Genomic DNA, 24594 nt, shown 5'->3' with positions numbered 1-24594 from the left:
AACGGACGTCTACACCAGCCTGTAGCTTCAGCTGTAACCTCCGCAGGGCGAACGGATCCTAAAGGGCGCTCAGTAATGAAAGGGCAAAGAAAGTCTTGGATCTGCACAGTAAATTAGCACTTTTAAAGGGATCCTCCGCTTTGAATAATCAGCTTTTGCTAAAAGAGCAGCCAAAGTATGGTAAGGCCTCATGCACACGGCCGTTGTTTTGGTCCGCATCCGAGCCGCAGTTTTTGCGGCTTAGATGTGGACCCATTCACCTCAATGGGGCCGCAAAAGATGCTGTCCGCATCCATTGCTCCGTTCTTTGGTCCGCCAAAAAATATATAACTTGTCCTATTCTTGTCCGCAGTTCTGCGGACTATAGGCAGTTATATTAATGGCTGTCCGTGCCATTCCGCAAATTGCGGAACCCACACGGACGCCATCCGTGTTTTGTGGATCCGCAATTTGCGGATTGCAAAACACACAACGGTCGTGTGCATGAGGCCTTAACATGTCATTTTTCCTGGTGGCCATATTTTTATTTAGTTTTTTAAGAAACAGGAAGTGATACATTGTGATACAAGGTAAATGGTTAAAATTTAACAAAAAAAAATAAAAATACACAGCGGTGCACAATATAGGATCCAGCAGCACCGGGGGTCGGACGTCTCTGAACGTCATCGTCTTGTGTCCTTATAGGAAGAGATCTCAATCTGTGCAGCGCCAGCTCCCCCCGCAGGACCGCAGCCGTCACTGCACCTCAAGAGTACAAACAGGGCCAGTGACAGCTAATATATTTAGAAATGTCAATGTTTTAAAGGGAAACTCCGCTGCAGAAGTCTTCGTAAAACATTGAGCCGGTCTGAGAACACTGCTCCAGTCACCCTGTAGTGATTTTCAGTTATTACATTTATTAGGCCCCTTTCACACGGGCGAGTATTCCGTGCGGATGCGATGCGTGAGGTGAACGCATTGCACCCGCACTGAATCCGGACCCATTCATTTCTATGGGGCTGTGCACATGAGCGGTGATTTTCACGCATCACTTGTGCGTTGCATGAAAATCGCAGCATGCTCCATATTGTGCATTTATCACAGGCCCCATAGAAGTGAATGGGGCTGCGTGAAAATTGCAAGCAAGTGCGGATGCGGTGCGATTTTCACGCACGGTTGCTAGGAGATCATCGGGATGGAGACCCGATCACTATTATTTTCCCTTATAACATGGTTATAAGGGCAAATAATAACATTCTTAATACAGAATGCATAGTACAATAGCGCTGGAGGGGTTAAAAAATAAATAAATTTAACTCACCTTAATCCACTTGATCGCGCAGCCGGCATCTCTTCTGTCTGTCTTCTGTGCTGTGCAGGAAAAGGACCTGTGGTGACGTCACTCTGGTCATCACATGATCCATCACCATGGTAAAAGATCATGTGACGGACCATGTGATGACCGGAGTGACGTCACCACAGGTCCTTTTCCTGCACACAGCACAGAAGACAGACAGAAGAGATGCCGGCTGCGCGATCAAGTGGATTAAGGTGAGTTAAATTTATTTATTTTTTAACCCCTCCAGCGCTATTGTACTATGCATTCTGTATTAAGAATGTTATTATTTGCCCTTATAACCATGTTATAAGGGAAAATAATACAATCTACACAACACCGATCCCAAGCCGGAACTTCTGTGAAGAAGTTCGGGTTTGGGTACCAAACATGCCGATTTTTCTCACGCGCGTGCAAAACGCATTACAATGTTCCCGCAACGCACCCGCACCTTTTCCCGCAACGCCCGTCTAAAAGAGGCCTTATACTTTTTCTCTTCGCTCCAGGACCCAGCGGACCTCACCTTTAATTACATAAATCTGGCGTATAGGAGAAAGTTTGTAAGACCCTTTCCGTATTAACGGCCACATGACTCTCCTCTTCTGAAAATGACACATCCTTTGCCAGGTTTTCCGCCCGGACTATGCGCAAACTCCTGAATCCACCTCGTATGTGCAGGCACCAGAGAGTAGTTTTGCTGCCGTCCCCAGTGGCAGTGACGTCTCGCCCATAGCCCGGGCCAGAAACCTGGTAAAGGACGTGACGTTGGCAGAACTAGGATTTACCCTTTTTTCTTCCAATACATGATGGTTCCATCAGGCATTTATGGCAAATCATTCTTAACCCCTTACTGCCCAGGCTAATACTGCCTGTAAGGACCAAACTTTCATTTTTTTTCAAGATGAAATTCCAAATGCCGTAACTTCTAATTGTCGCGAGCTGTACAAGGGCTCAGGTTTGCGGGATGAGTTGCGGTGTTTATTTGTATCATTTCTGGATACTTGCAACTTTTTGAACAATTTTTATTACATTTTCTGTGTGGTGGATGTACAAAAACCCCCCTGAAATTTTGCCTTTTTTTAGTTTATCTTTCTTTTTTACGTGATTCATTGTACATGATGGTTGTATCGTCTCAGTTGGTATGGATGCAACCCCTCGACTGCAGAACAGGTACTTAAAGGGGTCCTCTCACTTCAGTAAGTGGCATTTATAACGTAGAGAAGGTGGATACAAGGCACTTACTAATGTATTGTTATTATCCATATTGCTTCCTTGCTGGCTGGACTCATTTCTCCATGGTTACAGACCACCCTGCAATCCATCAGTGGTGGCCGTGCTAGCACAATATAGGAAAAAGCGTCAGCCTCTCTGGTGGCCGGGACTATGGGAGCGCACATAGGCTGGTGCTTTTTGCTATAGTGTGCAAGCACGACCACCACTGATTGCAGGGTAGTCTGTAACCATGGAAACGAGATGTGTATAATGTGATAAAACATGAATCCAGCCAGCAAAGGAAGCAATAAGGAGAATCACAATACATTAGCAAGTGTCTTGTATTAACTTTCTCTACATGATAAATGCCACTTACTGAAATGAGACAACTTGCACCCATGTGGCACCGATAGTACCGCTTTCCTCAGATAAGGAATCTCTTCTGGGCCGTAGGTGAATCATTGGAGATGAATCCACAGGGCGTACAGTGAACAGTGACGTGTGCGGCCATCTTGGATCTGCATTGGTTCCTTTCATTGACCTGTCTGATGCCGTAGGGTAGAAAAGTGGACAGTAGCCTGGTCTGGGAATCTCCTCCATCCCTTCTGTGTAAGCGCTAAGATCTCAGTCTTGGGTTAATCTCACTACAGCAAGATGTGAACGAGCGCATGCACAGAGGCGATGAGGAGAGGATGGCCGGGCCGGGGACGCTCAGGTATACCTGCGACAATCAAATGAAGCAGAGCGATAAGACCCAATATGGCTGGACGCTGCTCTAGTAAGGGTACTTTCACACTGGCGTTTTTCTTTTCCGGCATAGAGTTCCGTCACAGGGGCTCTATACCGGAAAAAAACTGATCAGTTTTATCCCCATGCATTCTGAATGGAGAGTGATCCGTTCAGTTTGCATCAGGATGTCTTCAGTTCAGTCGTTTTGACTGATCAGGCAAAAGAGAAAACCGTAGCATGCTACGGTTTTCTCTCCGGCGAAAAAAACTGAAGACATGCCTGAACGCCGGATCCGGCATTTTTTCCCATAGGAATGTATTAGCGCCGTATCCGGCATTCAGAATACCGGGATGCCGGATCCGTCGTTCCGGCATGCGCATATCGGTAAAAATGAGAAAAATGTACAAGACGGATCCGTCGGTCCGCATGACAAGCGGAGAGACGGATCCGTCTCACAAATGCTTTCAGTCAGCAGCAGATCGGCGGATCCGGCGGCCAGTTCCGACGACGGAACTGCCCGCCGGATCACACTGCCGCAAGTGTGAAAGTAGCCTTATTCCAGCGGACACGTCTCTGGTCATTGCCATATGACGCGACAGACATTACAGCTCTTGTAGTTCTAGAAAGATCCAGGATCTGTCATGGATCCGGCAGTTTAGGCGACAGGTTCACCCAGATAAATAATAAAACGGTATAAAAAGCAAAACCTTAAAGACAGATCCCAATCTCTGCATGTTATCTATGTACAGTGTTTATTTCCCAAGTACAATCCACTACACGTGGCGCGCCGGGCACATACAGACCACGTGCAGACCCCGGCGGTTGAGCTGCTTCTGTATAGTCACTAGACCAGGGGACATCGTGTGACCCTTTATCTGACAACCTGTAGATTTCCCACTTCAGATCCCTGGATGCACCTGTAGATGATGGGAGACCTCGAGGCCGCTGTGCGGTACTGCTTAGGGGTACAAGGACGGCCATACTGTGGCCTGCACCCCCCAGGACGACTCCTCGGAGGGATGTAAGAACAGTCAATAAACTGGTGACAATAAATCGTCTTCTCATCCACCCAATGTCTCCTCTGCCATCTTCTTATTGCTGATCAGCTGCCCCAGAAGTGCCAGACGTGATGCCATTCCTGCCCCAGAAGTGCCAGACATGATGCCATTCCTGCCCCAGAAGTGCCAGACGTGACGCCATTCCTGCCCCGTTTTATACACTGAGGAGGAAAAAAACAGGAAAATCATAAAATGTCCAAACCTCAGAATCTGAGATATCTACACAAAAAACAGCGCCACTTACTGCAGAAACTCATCAGGTGTTGTAGAAGTAGCACCAGAGGCCAGGTTCTTGTATAAATCTAAGGGTTAATTCATACCACGTAAATCTGTGGAAATTCCCCGACATATTCCCACACTGGGCTCCCAAGTTGGTGTGCGGTATGTGGAAAGCCCCCGCAGAACAGTGCAGGTATGTGGCGGAGGCAGAGAGGAGGGTACGGAGCCCTATGGATGCATTTGGCATGTACGCCGGGAGGTTTTCTGGCGCCGACGCTAAGGCTTCATGCGCACTGCATAGTCCATGTGTGCAGACCCTACAGGTCAGTATTACAGAGCCACGGGCGCTCCATGTGGAACCGTATATCGCCTAGAAGCAGTATTGGGGGAGGGGGACCCTGAAGCTGCCCACTACCTTATTTTCCATAAGTAAACCTTAACGGAGTTGTCCTGTATTTTCATATGAAAAGCCTATCCTCAGAATAGGCCATCAATATCAAAATGGCAGGGGTCCGACACTCGGCACCCCCAGGATCAGGTGTTTGTGCTCTGGCACATCTACATAGCTCCATTCATTGTGCAGTGCACCAAATACAATGGACTGAGCTGTGTAGTTCCAAAGCTACAAGGTACAGCACCTTGGGAAGTGGGGGTGCAGGGCGCCGGACACCCACCGATCTGATACTGACATCCACGGGATAGGTGATAAATGTTCTTTATAGGAAAACCTCCCTAAAGGGGTTGTCTCAGCCAATCCTTAAAATATTTTAAAAAAAAACAAAAAAAAACACATACCCACCCGTTTCTCCAGTGGCGTTCTCTGTGGCGCTGGTCCGGTGCTACCACTGCAGCCAATCACTGTACTCAGTGCTCTACAGCTGGGGACAGTAATTGGCTGCAGCGGTCACTGTCCATATCCAGGCTCATCACCGCTACTGAACCAGCGGACACGTGGAAGAGAGAAAAAAGGAGGAGGTTACACAAATGTTCCTAGGGTCAATGCAACCCTGGAAGAAATACGGAACCAGAGGCGCCAACAGTGATGGAATGAAGGAGAAAATGAAGGGCTGCATATAGTGAGAAAAGATGGCGACCGGGGGACAGAGAAGGCAGCTAGAAACAGTGTCAGCGCTGCTCAACACTTAGTGATCAGGTAGAGAGAAATGATGACAGTCGGAGGTCAAACGTCTCACCGGACATTCATCAACTGTCACATTTGGTGTAGGATGGATCGGGGAAAGGGCGAAGATAAAAAAGCGCCACATATTCCTATTGTTTCTATTTATATGTTGATATATTTTCATTATATTATTTATATATGATTATTAAGTGCCCTCCGAGGTGAGGTTCTGTAAGGGCCATCAACCTGCCCTTCTTTTTATTTAGTGTATAGGGAAGCATCATTGCTGCGTTCCCATTGTTGCCCATTGTGCCGTGTCACATCCGGTTGCCGGCCCCCCTTTTTGCCTTTCAAGCTGTAACGCTCGCGGTGCGTTCCATGTTGGAGCGTCACTGCTTCTTGTGGTGTCCCCCACCTCCCCCCTCTGTGAGCGCATTGGCTGTCTAGCACGCCACTTCCAGCAGGTTTTGCGGACCGCACATCGCCGGCACTCTCATAGAAAATGCCTTTTCTTATCCGCAATTGCTGGACAAGACTAGGACATGTTCTATTTTTTTTGCAGAACAGAAGTGCGGATCCGTGGATAGCACATTACGGCCCCATTGAAAATGAATGGGTCCGCACCTGTTCCGCAAAATTGCAGAACAGATGTGGGCCCATTTTGCGGACGTGTGAATGGACCCTAAAAGAAACGTAAGAAGTGGACCTGCGATATTCTGTATTCAGTGCTGCATAAAGGGGGGATCCAGGAATAAATAACTTTAAACAGGGGCCGCAGCCTCCGCTATAGGAAGATTCATACTTACCTGTTATCCGAAGCTCCGGTCCTGCTCCCATGTCTCCATCTTCTGTTTACTTCCTCTCCAGTATGGGCCCGATCATCTGCTCCATAACAGACACATCCTGAAGCCGGTTATTGGCTGCAGCGGAGCAGATGATCATGACTGTGATGGAACAAATAACCGCAGACCAGAAGATGGACGCACAAGAGGCAGTGCACAGGACTGGAGCTGCTGGGAGTAGGTAAGTATGATTCATTCCATAGCAGAGGCAGGCTGCGGGCACCTGAGAAAAGTGACTTATTCCCAGGCAATCCCTTTTAATGCCATTTTCCCATTCTGTCTGGCAGCTCTGAGACGACTGCAGGCATGCCTGGTAGTGAACGGCCTCCTCTGGTCTTCACTACTGAGCATGTGCAGCACAGTGTCAGCATTCTAACTAAAGGCCTTGGAGCAACATGAAGATAACTAGTATAAGGGACAGAGAGAGAACTGATTATCTATCGTCACTAGAACAACCAGCTTATCACTGTGTATAGTATAAGGACAGGAGAGGTGAGAGCTGATTATCATCACTAGAACACCCTGCTTATCACTGTGTATAGTATAAGGACAGGAGAGGTGAGAGCTGATTATCATCACTAGAACATCCTGCTTATCACTGTATATAGTATAAGGACAGGAGAGAACACAGCAGAGGTGAGAGCTGATTATCTATTATCACTAGAACACCCTACTTATCACTATATATAGTATAAGGACAGCAGAGAACACAGGAGAGGTGAGGACTGATTATCTATCACTAGAACACCCTACTTATCACTATATATAGTATAAGGACAGCAGAGAACACAGGAGAGGTGAGGACTGATTATCTATCACTAGAACACCCTGCTTATCACTATATATAGTATAAGGACAGCAGAGAACACAGGAGAGGTGAGGACTGATTATCTATCACTAGAACACCCTGCTTATCACTGTATATAGTATAAGGACAGCAGAGAACACAGGAGAGGTGAGAGCTGATTATCTATCATCACTAGAACACCCAGCTTATCACTGTGTATAGTATAAGGACAGGAGAGAACACAGGAGAGGTGAGAGCTGATTATCTATCATCACTAGAACACCCTGCTTATCACTGTGTATAGTAGAAGGACAGGAGAGGTGAGGACTGATTATCTATCATCACTAGAACACCCTGCTTATCACTGTGTATAGTATAAGGACAGGAGAGGACACAGGAGAGGTGAGAGCTGATTATCATCACTAGAACACCCTGCTTATCACTGTATATAGTATAAGGACAGGAGAGGTGAGAGCTGATTATCATCACTAGAACACCCTGCTTATCACTGTATATAGTATAAGGACAGGAGAGGTGAGAGCTGATTATCATCACTAGAACACCCTGCTTATCACTGTGTATAGTATAAGGCCAGGAGAGGTGAGAGCTGATTATCATCACTAGAACACCCTGCTTATCACTGTATATAGTATAAGGAGAGCAGAGAACACAGCAGAGGTGAGAGCTGATTATCTATTATCACTAGAATGCCCTGCTTATCACTGTATATAGTATAAGGACAGCAGAGAACACAGGAGAGGTAAGAACTGATTATCTATCATTACTAGAACACCCAGCTTATCACTGTGTATAGTATAAGGACAGGAGAGGTGAGAGCTGATTATCATCACTAGAACATCCTGCTTATCACTGTATATAGTATAAGGACAGGAGAGAACACAGCAGAGGTGAGAGCTGATTATCTATTATCACTAGAACACCCTGCTTATCACTGTATATAGTATAAGGACAGCAGAGAACACAGGAGAGGTGAGAGCTGATTATCTATCATCACTAGAACACCCAGCTTATCACTGTGTATAGTATAAGGACAGGAGAGAACACAGGAGAGGTGACAGCTGATTATCTATCATCACTAGAACACCCTGCTTATCACTGTGTATAGTAGAAGGACAAGTGAGGGCACAGGAGAGGTGAGGACTGATTATCATCACTAGAACACCCTGCTTATCACTGTGTATAGTATAAGGACAGGAGAGGACACAGCAGAGGTAAGAGCTGATTATCTATCATCACTAGAACGCCCTGCTTATCACAGGAGAGAACACAGGAGAGGTGAGAGCTGATTATCTATCATCACTAGAACACCCTGCTTATCACTGTGTTGGATAAATAGGGGCCTTAGATTGACAGAACATAAAATATATTTATGATTACAATTTCTAAATTCCTATAAAAGTTAATAAAATAATTACACAACAGGAATATATTTTTTAAACTGGAACCAGTACATTTCCACTGACTCTACCCAAAACTAGCTTGAACTCTGACTCCACTCCCCTGGTGAAATGAAGAACTCCCAGCCGCACTCTCGGCTACACACATGCACTGTGACGAGCAGAGCGCTAGAGCGCTGTGCGAGCACAAATAGGGCAGGAGCGGTTTTCAGCCACAGGATGCCTTTATTCACTGTTAGCAAGCAGAGATCTTGCTCAAGGTTAAAAAACATCAATAATTTTCAAGATCTATGTGGATAATCACACGTTCACGTAAATTTGAACAATCCCTTAAAGACATTAAAGGGGAGGAGCTCTCAAGGACATGCACTCACTCATTTCTTCTTGTAGATTTGCAGAATATGGATGTCCTCGCTCCGATACTCCTCGTCATGTTTGTCAATGGGAACTTCCTCGTAGTCAAAGTCTAGTTTCAGCAGCTGAAATAGGAAATGGGGACAAATTCTAAAAAACATATATCGTACCCCCACATATGCCGCAGTGCTGTCTACTGTGGGAAGGACAAGCTGCTATGAACATCCTGATCTTCCTGGTTCTTAGATGTATTAGCAGGAAAAGTAACAGAAAATGGGGAGCAAAGCAAAACAATACAGACTTGTCTTTCCAAGTCTGTGGAACAGAACAACTACATCTGTGGACACTGTAAGGGTTAATTCACATGCAGCGGATTTGCTGCAGACATTTGAGAATGGAAATCCGTTTCAGCCATTATAAATGGGCTGTTTTGCCACCACATGGATTTCTGCAGCCATCATTCAGGTCTATGCCGTGTGTTACAGCGCCCCACAGAGGTCGCCGCCCTGCTCTACAGACCTGCAGTGACACCTCTGTACTGTTATGAATTCCTTCCTATCTTCAAGCGCTTTTCCTGGCGTTATAGCCAAGAACCAGGAAGATCAGGATGCACAGAATGGCTCTGAATATTGTGATTTCTTACCTCAAAAAATGTCCGTTCTATTTGCGGATTCTTCCCGGTGGTCCTCTCCTCGTAACAGCAGAAGATACAGGTCTCGCTGCTCGCCAGGTCCCTCAGGGTCTTCAGTAATGGCTTCAAGGACTGTAATGAGGGGCAAATCGTAATTAATGGTGTGGGAAGATATATATCCTAACAGGCTGTACAGATGAGAGCCCCTCCCCCTGGACCCTTCCCTATTACAGCTATCCTATTGGGCTGTGTAGAAGAGCCCCTCCCCCTGGACCCTTCCCTATTATACAGCTATCCTATTAGGGCCATGTAGAAGAGCCCCCCCCCCTCCCCTATTACAGCTATCCTATTGGGCCATGTAGAAGAGCCTCCCCCTTCCCTATTACAGCTATCCTATTGGGCCATGTAGGAGAGCCCCTCCCCTTGGACCCTTTGCTATTACAGCTATCCTATTGGGCCATGTAGAAGAGCCCCTCCCCCTGGACCCTTCCCTATTACAGCTATCCTATTGGGCCATGTAGAAGAGACCCCCCCCCCCCCCGACCCTTCGCTATTACAGCTATCCTATTGGGCCATGTAGGAGAGCCCCTCCCCCTGGACCCTTCCCTATTACAGCTATCCTATTGGGCCATGTAGGAGAGCCCCCCCCCCTGGACCCTTCCCTATTACAGCTATCCTATTGGGCCATGTAGGAGAGCCCCTCCCCCTGGACCCTTCCCTATTACAGCTATCCTATTGGGCCATGTAGGAGAGCCCCTCCCCCTGGACGATTACCTTCCCTTAGTGTCCACTGACATATGGCGGCACAGAAAACCGCACGCTGATATATTGCCGGAACAGCAAACACCGTGCTGATATACGGAGGCACAGCACGCGCTATCCTGAAGAACGGTACAAAAGTGGCCAGGAACAGGGAGGGTTAAACAGAGAATACAGGATTAGAAAAACATGGCTGCTTTCTCCCACAGGTTGTGCCTGATACTGCAATACTGCACACAACCTGTAGACAGGTGTGGCGCTGTTCTTGGTAGAAAGGAGCCATATTTTATAAAATGGTGTTCAGGTGAATGGGGTCGACTGATTTAAACAACCCCACTGTCTGTAAAAGGAGGGTCCCCTGCTCAGGACCCCCCTCTATTAGCCAGAAACGGTGCAGGGGAAATTAATCTTCGCTGGGGGTCACTGCAGAGGGAACCCCCACATTCAGCAATTTGCCAAGGGCTATTTCCTATAGTCAGGTGTGTGGGGGCTCCTTGTTAGCAAACCGGGTGCAGCTGATTTCAGTCCGCGGTACTCATCGGCGTCTGTTCACATTGAATGGTTTTCCGGGTGCAGTAAAGAAACCACACAGTGCATGTACCACGGGAATCAGCGGCAGCCGTGTGACTACACCAGGGCATATGTGGGAGGTATACATCAGAGAAAAGTCACAAATGTGGACAGAGCCCTAGTCCCTTCCGTTAAGCTTTGTGGGGCCCCGACTAATCTGTGGGGGCCAGTGATAAAACGCACCTCTTCATAGTAAATGCAGTCCGCCATCAGGATGTAGTTGGGAGGAGAGAAATCCAAACCCTCCGCGCCCCTGAGATACAAATCCACGCATTACACATTATACTTCACCAGCGTCGGCGCCGATTCTCAGACTGCGCAAATACAAACCATTTTAATACCTTCGCTCGGCAAGACCCGGTGATGAGCGCCACGTTGCTTTCTATGTTCCTTTTCATCAGATCTTGCAAATCTTCGAGGTCGGTCACCGTGACGTTGGCTCTGAAAAACGAAAGGGGGTAAAAGTGTCACATGTGCTCCGTGCACAGCGCCCTCCCGGCTACCTGGCTGTGCAGAGAACTGCAGCCGGCCCCATGAAGCGGTGGGTGGTCAGTGCTGCTGTGAAGGTGGACGCAGAGCTAAAGCTGCACCTCCTTCATTCTCAGGACCAGCGGGGGCCCCATAATGTGATAGTATGCTGCTAGGATGGAAATACCCCTTTAAGAGGGCGTCTTCTGTCCTATTAGGACACGTGGAGATCATGGGCGCCGCAATGGATGTGACTGCCGATCCCATGTGGAGGCACCGGGTGTGTGACCCTTGGTGACGGCAGCCAATCATCGGGTCCCTTGCAATCCACCTAAGGGTCCTAACGACCAAAAAGTGGACAATCCTTTTAAAGTTGAACTCTTGTTGCTTGGCAACAAAGACTAAAGGAGAACTCCACAGCTCCCTGAGATCCGATTTACGGAGGGATCGTCTGCTCCACAGTTGCTGATACAAATCACTGTGTTACAGGATAGGGCTTTTAAATGATATGGAGGACCACAAGTCCCAGCATTTTCCCCTGGTCAGTAAACTTAGGGTCACTCGTTGTTTTCCAGGTTTGGCCACTGTGACGCCTCCTAGTGGTCCACGGCTCGTTCCTTCCGGGCGCGCACCACGATGCAGTCCTGTACCTCAAACTTAAAGGGATTGTGCAGGATTTTGATACTGATGGTCTATCCTTTTGAGACTGGTGGGGTTCCGACCCCCTGCACCCCCGATCAGATGAACGGGGCTCCAGTGCTGATCTTAAAGGCCTCGTCACAATCCTGGAGAATCCCTTTAAAGAAGTACTCTGGCCATAGCTGAGGTTCTGTGTGATGATCACTGAAGGGGTGGAGCATAAGAGAATGTGTCATGCTCCGCCCCCAGAGGAAGAACACAATCTATACTTTGAGTTACTTTCTGGCCTCTGTTGGCGCACAATGCTCACAGCATTGCAGCCCGTCACCCCGGGTCCTAAGGCTGTGTTCACACTTGCGGCAGAGTGATCCGGCAAAACGTATGGCAACTGATGGCATTTGTAAGACTGATCAGTCAGAAAAATGCATTGAAATGCCGGATCCATCTTTCCAGTGTCATCCGGCATTTATTTTATTTTTTTACCTTTTTTGGGGGTCTGCGATGGATCCGGCACTAATGCATTTTTCTATGGAAAAAAATGCCGGATCCAGCATTCAGGCAAGTGTTCCGGATTTTTGGCCGGAGATAAAACCGTAGCATGCTGCAGTATTATCTCCGTCCTGAAAAGTCAAAAAGACTGAACTGAAGACGTCCTGATTAGTGATGAGCGAACTTCTGTTTTAAGTTCGGCGTCTAAAGTTCGGCTTCCGGTTAGCGGAGAATCCCGATATGGTTCCCGATATGGATTCCGACTTCCGTTGTGGTCCGTGGTAGCGGAATCAATAATGGCCGATTATTGATTCCGCTACCACGGACCACAACGGAAGTCGGAATCCATATCGGGAACCATATCGGGATTCTCCGCTAACCGGAAGCCGAACTTTAGACGCCGAACTTAAAACAGAAGTTCGCTCATCACTAGTCCTGATGCATCCTGAGCGGATCGCTCTCCATTCAGAATACACGGGGATAAAACTGATCAGTTATTTTCCGGTATAGAGCCCCTAGGACAGAACTCAATATCGGAAAACATTGACGCAAGTGTGAAAGTGCTCTAAGGCTGTGTTCACACCGGCAGGTTTTTATATTTTACACACTTTTCTGGTGCCGCCCAGGAGATCAGCGTTAGAGGTGTCGCCACAGATGGTCAATGGGCTAATCAACGGCGTCTCCACCCGGAGCAGCGCCACTTATTTGTGCAGTGTTTTTTTTCCCCATGATGATGCAAAAAATCTGGAATCGGCTAGCAAAGCACGCTGGGACTAGTGGTGGTTTACACGTGACGTGGCACGCTGGGACTAGTGGTGGTTTACACGTGACGTGGCACGCTGGGACTAGTGGTGGTTTACACGTGACGTGGCACGCTGGGACTAGTGGTGGTTTACAGGTGACGAGGCACGCTGGGACTTGTAGTGGTTTACACGTGACGAGGCACGCTGGGACTTGTGGTGGTTTACACGTGACGAGGCACGCTGGGACTTGTGGTGGTTTACACGTGACGAGGCACGCTGGGACTTGTGGTGGTTTACACGTGACGAGGCACGCTGGGACTTGTAGTGCCGCCGGTCTCACCCGAGGGTGGCGGCCATTATGCCCACGATGCCGGTGCCGGCGCCCAGCTCCACCGCAGCTCTTCCGGTGAACAGCCCCGGCTCCGCACGTTCCCGCCGCTCCAGGAATTTGGACAGGACGATGGCCGCGTCCCACACCACGCAGCCCACGTCCCCGGAGCTCAGCTGCCGGATCTCCAGCACCGCCCCGTCCCGGCGCTCCAGCTCCCGCACGAACACTCCCGGCTCCTCCGCCATGGCTAAGAGGGGAAACTGCGCATGCGCAAATTTACACGCTGACAGCGCATGCGTGGTGTGCTGCTCGCTATGGGGTTTGCTTTACGTTTTTGTGCTGCAAAGCAGCAAACCCCCTGCCAGACCCATAATAAATAATACAGAGAGTGCTGTGTGCCCTCTGGCCAGGACCCCTAATTCCTATCCCAAAATGAGTCTAGAAGCAGTCCCCTCCAGTGAGGTGAAGGCTCCTCCTCTGTTAATGGCTGACATAACATGTATAAAGGGAAATCTGGTTCTAAACCGTTATAAGAATAAAGTGTTGGCATTTCTCCGCCGCAGTGTTACAGCAGCTGTAATGGCGGTCACCGCTTAGTCGCCTCTCAGAACATAATGTCACCCTAATGATTGTTGTAGCCGCATCTGTTGTTACCATGGAGACAATAACTAATGAATAATTACAATACTAATGATTAACACAGAGAAGCCGCGGCACAAAACGTATACCGTTATGCCCGGTGCAGGGTCTGATGGGACAGGACGGTGGTTCCGTGTTGCGCGGAGAGTCCGCCACTGGTATCTATGGTGACGTCTATGTGACATGACATATGACGCATACAATCCCAGAGCGCTGCAGCCGTTGTGAAACTACAACTCTCAGCATGCGCCATTCACTTCTATGGGAGTCCCAAGAACAGCCAAGCTAGTGTGCATAATGGGAGTTGTAGTATCAAAAGAGGTGGCAGGCCGGAGGTTGCTGACCCCTGGCATAGAATAACACTGCTTGCGTTATCGCATTATAATTCACCACGTACCGGCAAAGAAACCGTCAGCCGCCATGGAGCCCGGGCTAATGACGTAGAGGTGACAGCTGTGTGTGACTGTCCCTTCTGCGAGCAGCTGATACAAAGCAGACGGTCACATGGGGGCCACACCACCACCTGACACCAGGGATTAGGGCCCCAGATGCACAGAATGTGAACAAAACATCCCCTGAACCACAGGTCCAACCCCCTGCCCCTCACCTCCGGCCCACCAGGAATCATGAGCTTGTATCATTTTAGGAAAAAGATTGAGTAGATTTTGAACAAAGTATAAAGCACCACCCATCAAGGATAACAAATTATTTCCAACCCCCCGCTCAGCCCAAATTATTAGGGGCTGATGCACACGACCCGTGTGTCGTCAGCGGCCCCCTGACCATCACAGTGACCTATAATAGAGTTAGTGCTTATCTGATTGAGGGGCTATTGTACTGCACTCACATCATCATCACGTTGTCCTGTGAGCACAGTACTACGGAGCCGGTGTCAGATATGTACTATCATAAATCGCTAGGATGCAGTCAGCTCAGGTCAAGGGAGCCGCGGTCGGTCCGGGATCCACAGACCGTGTTTCCCAGACAGAGCACAGTCGTGTAAATCGGCCCTAACCCTCCCCATATTGGACCCCTGTCTAAGGCTAGTTGCACACTAGCGGCAGTGATCCGGCTTTGCTGGAGGTTTGTAAGGCCATGTCTGGCCCTATTCACTATAATATGGACTGGGCGGCGATCCGGCAAATATGCTGACAATCGGCCGGACGAAAACCACTGTCCTGCTGGGACAGCCTGCCAGATCGCCGCAGCCGTGCAACTAGTCTTAAAGAGGAGCTGTCATCTCTCCTGATATGTGTTTAAGTAACTACTTGCATTGTACATGTGATAGCGATTTTGGAGCATCTATACCTATGACCAGTGATGGTCAGTTCGCAGTGTTTGCCAGCGAACACATGCGGGCTCCCATCTTTAGTAAGTTAGACTCGCCCGTCCGGCGATGCACAGGTAAGCCCTTACCTGTGTCGGGAGCAGGCAGTTCCGAGAACAGCCCGATGAAGGCCCCCGGCGGCTGTTCTCGGAACTGCCTGCTCCTGGTGACTGCATTTGATTTCAGACCGGCTCCCGGCACAGGTAAGGGCTTACCTGTGCATCGCCGGACGGGTGAGTCTATCCAATCAGTACTGCCAGTGACAGGAACACTACTGGTATCGCCCTTTATTGCAGACTGCTGCCAATTCAGTCATAAACTTCTAGTAGGAATAATAGAGGAATGGCACGGAATAGAATCATAAAGAATAGATGCTCCCACAATCGTTGTTACATGGGGAATGCAAGTAGTTACTGCAACAGACCTGTCGGTGAGAGGTCTTTAGTTTTGTCCCACGTTTAACATATACGTTTTTTCGTGACAGCGCAGGACGGATACGTGAAGCGTACTCCACTTTTGTATCTTTTTTCCCCGCAAACGTGTATGTTACACTTAGGCCCTTTTTCACACAACTTGTTTTTTTTTTCCGTTTACGGGCTGTTTTTTGCATTCTGTATACGGAACCATTCATTTCAATGGTTCGGCAAAAAAATAAATAAATGGAATGTACTCCGTATGCTTTCCGTATTTCAGTTAAAAGATAGAACATATCCTATTATTGCCCATAATTAACGTTCCGTGGCTCCATTCAAGTCAATGGGTCCGCAAAAAAAAAACGGAACACATACGGAATGTACTCCGTAAGGCTACTTTCACACTAGCGTTCGATCGGATCCGTTCTGAACGGATCCGATCATAATAATGCAGACGGAGGCTCCGTTCAGTACGGATCCGTCTGCATTATTTTAGCATATAAACAGCCTAAGTGTGAAAATAGCCTCGTACGGATCCGTCCAGACTTTCAATGTAAAGTCAATGGGGGACGGATCCGCCTGAAGATTGAGCCATATTGTGGCATCTTCAAACGGATCCGTCCCCATTGACTTACATTGTAAGTCTGGACGGATCCGCACGGCCAGGCGGACACCCGAACGCTGCAAGCAGCGTTCAGCTGTCCGCCTGTCCGTGCGGAGGCGAGCGGAGGCTGAACGCCGCCAGACTGATGCAGTCTGAGCGGATCCGCTCCATTCAGACTGCATCAGGGCTGGACGGCTGCGTTCGGGTCCGCTCGTGAGCCCCTTCAAACGGAACTCACGAGCGGACCGACGAACGCTAGTGTGAAAGTAGCCTAAGTCTTCCATATCTGTTCCGTTCTTGCGGAACCATCTATTGAAAATGTTATGCCTAGCCCAATTTTTTTAATGTAATTTCTGTATATGTCGTATGGAAAAACGGAACAAAAACAAAAAACGGAGCAACAGATCTGTGAAAAATGGACCGCAAAATTCTGAAAAATCCATACAGTTGTGTGAAAGAAGCCTTAAGCCTCTGTCACACAACCGTTATTTTTTCAGTTTACGGGCCGTTTTTTGCGTTCAGTATACGGAACCATTCATTTCAACGGTTCTGCAAAAAAAAAAAAAACTGAATGTACTCCATATGCATTCAGTTTCCGTTCTGTTGAAATGGGTCCGCAAAAAAAAGAACACATGTGGAAATGCATCCGTATGTCTTATGTATCCGTTTAGTTTTTGCGGAACCATCTATTGAAAGTTTTATGCCCAGTCCAATTTTTTCTATGTAATTACTGTATATGCCATACGGAAACACAATGGAAACAAGAAAGGGAGCAACAGATCCATGAAAAACGGACCGCAAAACACTAAAAAAGCCATATGGTCGTGTGAAAGAGGCCTTGGGGTAAAAACGCGACGTGAACTTCTCCTAAATCACTGTCCAAACTGAACCATCTGCAACTGTCTGATACACTGTCTGTATTCCTCGCCATTTTTGCTGTCAGTGAATGAGAACACTCTGGTTTCCATTCAGAGACAGTAATCCTGCTGAGAAGTGGATTCAATTTGTATCTGGACAACGCTCATCAGCAGCTGCACAAATCTCCGGTTTGTTACAATGTGTCAGTCCAGGCTACAATGGTATTCACTCGTCAGCTGGGAGCAGGAGGAGCTGTGCTCACCATTACTGCCTCTGAATGGAAACCAGTGTTCTCATTCATTGAAAGCAAACTAATATCTTTAATGTGTTAGACGTGAGCACATTTTCCCAGTACACCTCAGCCACGTTACCGTTATCCTACCAAAGCTGCCGGAAACCGCGCTGCCACCTGCTAATAGAATGTCGGCGCTCCACCTCCGTTAAGTACAGACGTCTTCACTCCACGCCATGGCGCAGAACATGGCCGCTAATGGAGGATCATGTGACTGACACCTCCATCAGCAGCCTCTGATAATACTGCGCACGTACATTCGTTTCACGGAGATCAGCACTTTACAAATGAAGATGTCAACGCTGATCTCGGACTAATGTAACACATCTGAGAAAACGTTGCCGTAAGCACATAAAAGCGGAGAACCCCTTTAAACGCCCCTTCACTGAAAGAACAGGACTCGGTCACCGGGTCAGGACTACTGTCATTTATTACATCTGTTAAGAACACAGATACAAAGCACAGTAAAAGGCCACAAGACAGGAAAGAAACGTGGCTCCGTACAAACATTGCCGAACCTGATAAGTCATGTGACATCCGCCGGGTACAAAAACTGAAATAACGACTGCCGCCAAGATGGCGAAAAAAAAAAAAAAAAAAGTCGGGCTTCTCGCCACTGAATTGAAAAGATCCTCCATGTGGGTTACGTCTCCCCCCCCCCCATGCATCGCCTCCCCCCTCCCCCCCCCCCCTTAATACTTCTAGCAGATAGAAGAGTAAGACGAATCCAGAATTTAAGGCATAACTGGATAAAATACTGCGGAACCTTCACCTTGGACTGATCAGCGGAAAGCAACAATTTAACCGCTTTTCCAGAAGGGGAGGGGGAAGACACACCACGGTCACCTGATTGAAAAAGTGCACGCAGCGCTGCAGACCGCCGCCGCCCCCTACAGGCGACACAACCTCTATAGACACAGTGCAAGGACTGACTGTTTCCTACTTTCGTTCCTGTTCTTTAACCCACTGCGTGCCATACGCGATCAGTCTGTAGGGGACCTGGGAAAATATTCTGGTGTCTGGAATGAGGCGCTCTGCAGGAGGCTCGGAGCGCGGTCGTATTAGACTCTACATTCATGGCAGAGAGGTCTCGTAGGAAAAGGCAACTCATGAGAAGGATCCTGCTGAACTAAAGGAAAAGGCACATTAGAATAGTCCGCACGCTTAATGCTCGTCTGCTGCCGTCAGCCAGAGGGGGCGTCCCGTCTCCATTGCACTCCGGAGTCAGCCATACACACTAGATGAATATCATCCAGACAACCATCTAATGTGTATGGGGCTACGGAACACCTGCACCCTCGGCTGAGCTGTGCATGCATGTGTAAAGGAGGATGCAAAAAAACCCTGACTGTTGGCCCCTTGTTCGACCCCTATGGCACGTCAGCCATAACCTTAGCCATCTCCAACTGCGCGCCGCTCTAGTATCGCCTAAATGTTCCAATCCTCACCTAAAACGGGGGGAGGCGCGACCACCTTTGTTCCGTGAAAACCCATCAATGAGCTCATCAATAACTTACTAACAAAAGTAGCAGAGCTGAGTCTGTCATGGAAGAGGTTGGCCAGGATTAGAAAAACCGGGTTGCTTTATGGTGGAAACAGCGCCACCCCCTGTCCACGGGTTGGAAATGCCGGACAGGTGTGGGGGCCCTGATGCATTTGCCGATTCCCAGACGTGCATCTGTTGAAGTGTACGGATAATGTGCTAGTCAGGAATTGGCAAATGATGGGGGTGTCAGCGGACCCCTGTTCTGCAATAGATGAGGGTCCAGAGGGAAGTCCTGTGGATATAAAATAAATGCCTAAAATAGGAGTACCCCTTTAATCATAAAAAAAAACTAACGTTTTGCAGATATTTTGTGCAAGTTGGGGGGCTTCCCTTTCTTGCTATTTTTAAAATGTGCTTGCTGTCAGTGACTAGGATCATTCTTATTTACAACCGGAGAATGAAATCTTTGACAGGCCCACAGCTGGATCCAATCCCTACGATCCCCCATGCATCAGAAAGCGCCCTGTACATAAAAAAATATATATAGTTCACTGACAACAAGCAGCGATCTTGAAAATGGTTGAACGGGGACAAAGGACATTAGGAAGTTGCAATTCTTCATTATACAATAACGGAGCTTTATTCAACTAAAACCAGAATACCGTTTTCAAATGACAAACTCGGCTCTGCTACACCTCCTGTTGAGTGGATTGAGGGAAAAATTATTTGTACCCTCACAAAATGCTGCGTGCAGATATAAAACTACCTGCCCAAAAACCAAGAGGCGCCTGAGGGTCTGCAGGTACATTGGGGGCCCCACAAAGCAAAACGGGACATGCGGAATGAGGTTTCCTGCGGGGGAATCGCCGACGTTGCGTCCCGTCTGGAAATTAAAAGGCCACTTGGTGCGCGTGACGAACGTGACGTCGTATCCCTCAACGTACACATTTTCCAAATTATTTGGCCCACTGTATACACCTGGAGTGTGACCGGGCTGGCCCGCTTGAGGGCGCAGTGCAATAAAAACAAAAAAAAATTAAATTGCGAGACAAAAAGTAAATAAAATAAAAGGTGGTGGTCCCCTGAGGCAGTAACGCGCTGTTCTAGTGTCTGAAGGCCGTAGTGTGGAGGTCATTCCTGCGCTCGCCGCTTTGATCAGTAGCACTTTAGTGTAAGAGCGTCGTCATTAACCCCTCTGTGGCTGAACGTCGAGCCCAGAAGAAGGGGTTAACAGCGGAAATACAGTGCCTTATCAAAATAAATTACAAAGAAAGCTAGTAAAAGTCCCTCGCTTATCCCCGGCCGGCGCCCAGGATTCGCGGCGGCCGTAGTCATTGCGGCGTTTCTGCGTTTTCCAGCAAGGTCAGTCTGTGCAAGGGGGGATGGGAGAATTCCCTTTTGTAAGTCTTTGGTGGCAGTTTTGGGAGCTGAGGGCTGGAGTTCTGCCTCGGAGGAACGGGTGGAGCCGCGAACGGAGACAGGTTGTTGTGACTGGTGCTGAGCCCACAGCAGCGGCGCAGCACTCTGGGCGATGGGGTGCTCGGAGGGGTGTTGGGAGAGTGCGGAACAGTGCTGGCCTCCCGGAACCAATCCTGCTCTCGGTGGAGACGGCCCAGGGGTGGAGGCTGAAGATTCAAGGGGCAGTTTATGAAGTGTTCGGGAGGCCTCTGTGGGACTGGAGGTGGGGTGTCAGGAAGAGGGTCTCTAGGGGGAGGAGGCGGCGGGCTGTGCAGAGGTCCATCAAACGCTCCGGTATAAGCAGGGACTCTGGGTTGGATCTTTGGAGGTGGAGGAAGTCTGGGTGGAACGGCCGGGGGGTCCTCATCCGATCGAGACGTCCCCTGGATAATAGAGAAGTATAATCAGTATAAAGAGGTCAGGTCTGATGGGACATTACACAGCAGCCATCTTCTCTTACAATATAACACCTGCCCACCAGGGCCAATAGGGAGAGCCTCCTGTAAAGCTGTGTGCGCCCACTTACTATCATAAACTATGTTATAATGTGGCCCCGGGGCCCAGCTCTGCACCAGGTTCTTACTAGCATCATGGCTTCTGTTCATATAGACTGCATTTTTAAAGGGGTTGTCCAAATTTTTTTTTTTCCCTGTCATCTTGCCCCCCTGATGTGTATTACAAAGTACTGCGCTAAAAGGGGTTATCCAACCCTTATAATGATCCCCCCCAGTGCCCGGGCACCTCATACAGGTAATACTTACCTGCAGGTATTCGATCTCAAATCATGACCGGTAGGTGGGCCCCGAGGACAGGCGTTGAGGAAGAAAACTGCTTTAAGATGATTAAAATGACCCTACTGGACGAGCACTCCCCGGGCTACATTGGGCTTGTGATCGTAGCCCGGTTTCAACCCACAATGTACACCTGGATGCAGATGCTTACAGCGTCCGACGGTGCAGTCGCAACCCCACAGACGTCCAGTTTTAGGCTGGACAGTCTGGTTTTCAGGCTCCCTGTCCTCCATCCGGCGCAGGGCCTGGACGGACACAGGGATGGCCACCCTTTCAGTAGCTCCCGCTCAGACAGCAGCACTGCGCTGTCTAAGCGTGAGCTGCAGCACCTGACTGAGGCTTCTCTTACCCCCAGTCAGTAAATAGAGCCGCAGACATGGCTGACTGAGGGGGAGAGAAGCGCCCCAGCTGCCCCCAGCTCACCTTGCCCCCAGAAACTTCTTCCCTCTCCGCGCCCCCCCACCTGGTTTTTTTTCCCAGTGGCCACCCTAGGCGCAGAGCTCATGTTAATCATCATAAGACAATATCTGTAATAAACTTTGCGGGGGCAAGATGACAATGAAAAAATTAAATACGACTCTGATAACCCCTTTAATGGGAGCCTTCGGGCTTCCTGCAGTGAGAGCTGGTCTTGGCATCGGACACCTCCTGGAAAGTGGATTGGAGAACTTTTTCATAATTTTAGCTGCATGAAGCGACCTCTAGGGGGAGCCCTCCAGATCTGTACAGTCAGTACTGAACTCAGATGTGTGTGGGTGCATAGAATCTGCAGGGGATGCATGTCCACACGGGCCCCACAGTCCCACTGCTTTCCTCTATGGCACAATCATCATAATGGCCACGGTTTACTAACTGTAAAGATGGCGGACACTCGTCACGTGGCTCCAGCTGGATGATACATTTGGTGCAGAGACTTTTCGCAGACTCTATACCAAATATTGTTTGGTTTACTTTAAACGCTAGGATTTTTTTTTTACTGAAATTTTTCCGCATCTTAGGCCTCGCCTCTTGCCTGTAAAGCATCGCCCCATTTTTCTCCACACTCTTGTCCGACATGTTAGAAAAAAAACGGTAGAAACTAGATGCACTACATTGCGCCACTTTTTTTAGTACATATATTGGTAAATGTGGGGCAAGGATGTTAAAGCAGGAATCGGCAACCTTCGGCACTCCACCTGTTGTGAAACTACAATTCCCAGCATGCTCTATTAATTTCTATGTGAGTTCTTAGAAGAGCAGAGCAAGTATGCATGCTGGGAGTTGTAGTTACACAACAGCTGGAGTGTCGGAGGTTGCCGATCCCTGCGTCAAAGGCACGCTGTCACCAGGGTATTCACAGTAACACCGGGCACCATGTAATGATAACAGATCACTAAGTGAAAGCTGCTTCATTCTGGAGATAAAGTACTTATGCAAATGAGCAGCTAAGTGCCTTGAGGGCGGGCCCGAGCCCCTCTGTGCACCCTCCCCCCCTGCTTCCTCTGTCAGCCCCTCCCTCTTCTTCTGGATTGACAGGACCAGGAGAGATGACTATGCAGGTATCTGGTCCTGTCGATTAGGGTTGAGCGAATCGGGTTCAGATTGCTGTATCCAAACCAGATTCTTAAAATATATGGCCTCCGCGGAGGTCTTTCCGAAGTTTTAGCGGGACTTACTTCGTTTCGCCTCTGTCACCAGTCACTTTGTTTATTTGCATAAATTACTGTATCAAAATACGAAGCTGAACTCATTAACGAAGCCAAGTTCAGCTTCGTATTTTGATACAGTAATTTATGCAAATAAACAAAGTGACACGTGACAGAGGAGAGACGAAGTAAGTCCCGCGATATTCGCTGAAATGTCAGAAAGACCTCCGGAGGCCATACATTTTACAGTAGAACGGCGCCCATATTCTTAAAGTTTTTAAAAGAATCGAGTTCAGATACAGCAATCCAAACCCGATTCAGTCAACTCTACTGTCAGTCATGACTATGGCGCGGCTGGCAGAAGATGCAGGATAAGTAAGGGCGCACAGAGAGGCTAGGGCGCACAGAGAGGCTAGGGCGCACAGAGAGGCTAGGGCGCACAGAGAGGCTAGGGCGCACAGAGAGGCTAGGGCGCACAGAGAGGCTAGGGCGCACAGAGAGGCTAGGGCGCACAGAGAGGCTAGGGCGCACAGAGAGGCTAGGGCGCACAGAGAGGCTAGGGCGCACAGAGAGGCTAGGGCGCACAGAGAGGCTAGGGCGCACAGAGAGGCTAGGGCGCACAGAGAGGCTAGGGCGCACAGAGAGGCTAGGGCGCACAGAGAGGCTAGGGCGCACAGAGAGGCTAGGGCGCACAGAGAGGCTAGGGCGCACAGAGAGGCTAGGGCGCACAGAGAGGCTAGGGCGCACAGAGAGGCTAGGGCGCACAGAGAGGCTAGGGCGCACAGAGAGGCTAGGGCGCACAGAGAGGCTTGGGCGCACAGAGAGGCTAGGGCGCACAGAGAGGCTAGGGCGCACAGAGAGGCTAGGGCGCACAGAGAGGCTAGGGCGCACAGAGAGGCTAGGGCGCACAGAGAGGCTAGGGCGCACAGAGAGGCTTGGTCCCGCCCTTGATGCACCTAACTGCTCATTTATATATGGATTAAATACCTAGTGAAAGGTATTATTCCATTCAGCTCTGCGAGCCCTACAAGGCACGGTGCCTGGTGTTACTGGGAATTTTCTGCAGCGACACTCCCTTTAAAAACACATTTGCATTAGAACATCCGATATCTGGCTCTCCGCTTACATGTGCGAGCACCACGTGGCAGATAATAGCACATACCGAGAGGCTGCAAGCGTCCGGGTCAACTTTCTTACGTGGAGGCAATGGAGGAGGAAGGAGAGGCTCTTCGCTTAGCCTGTGCAGACTGTTACAAGAGCTGGAGACAGACTCTGGAGAAGACAAAGAACTGGAGGTCAGGGAGATGGAGGCTCCGAGGAAGGAGGTCTCAGTAGCGGGTTCTGCTCGAAACATATGACCCCATACAAGACAAGTGATGCATATCTAACCAATTGTGGGGGTTCCTGGGGTCAGACC

At 49.0% G+C, this 24594-nt stretch overlaps 2 protein-coding genes across 4 annotated transcripts in view; both read right to left on the bottom strand.

Annotated features, from left to right (window-relative positions):
• Positions 1–3989: 3989 nt before the first annotated feature.
• VCPKMT (valosin containing protein lysine methyltransferase) lies at positions 3990–13946 on the bottom strand. 2 transcript variants are annotated; one of them, XM_044272801.1, is made up of 7 exons: positions 13694–13946; positions 11345–11455; positions 11198–11267; positions 9698–9817; positions 9075–9179; positions 4427–4475; positions 3990–4394 (listed from the first exon to the last, which is right to left on the bottom strand). In XM_044272801.1, exons 1-5 carry the CDS (start codon positions 13927–13929, stop codon positions 9075–9077), a joined length of 642 nt encoding a protein of 213 aa, XP_044128736.1. In that variant the 5' UTR covers positions 13930–13946; the 3' UTR covers positions 3990–4394; positions 4427–4475. The 2 variants fall into 2 exon arrangements, with proteins under 2 accessions (XP_044128736.1, XP_044128734.1); XM_044272799.1 differs by having other exon boundaries at positions 3990–4475.
• A 4283-nt stretch (positions 13947–18229) lies between these two features.
• Positions 18230–24594, bottom strand: part of SOS2 (SOS Ras/Rho guanine nucleotide exchange factor 2) — a 43780-nt gene continuing 37415 nt past the window's right edge. Inside the window, exons 22-23 of one of the 2 annotated variants that reach the window (XM_044272797.1) lie at positions 24304–24449; positions 18230–21144 (exon numbers count right to left, since the gene is read on the bottom strand). In XM_044272797.1, coding sequence (XP_044128732.1) covers positions 20635–21144; positions 24304–24449 — 656 coding nt within the window. In that variant the 3' untranslated portion in view covers positions 18230–20634. The remainder of the gene's footprint in view (positions 21145–24303; positions 24450–24594) is intronic. The other variant, XM_044272798.1, reaches the window with a different exon arrangement.

Source organism: Bufo gargarizans, chromosome 11 (genome assembly GCF_014858855.1).
Source record: "Bufo gargarizans isolate SCDJY-AF-19 chromosome 11, ASM1485885v1, whole genome shotgun sequence".
NCBI classification, from domain to species: Eukaryota; Metazoa; Chordata; class Amphibia; order Anura; family Bufonidae; genus Bufo; species Bufo gargarizans.
The sequence above is the reverse complement of the archived record's forward strand: the minus strand, read 5'-3'. Positions and strand labels throughout refer to the sequence as shown.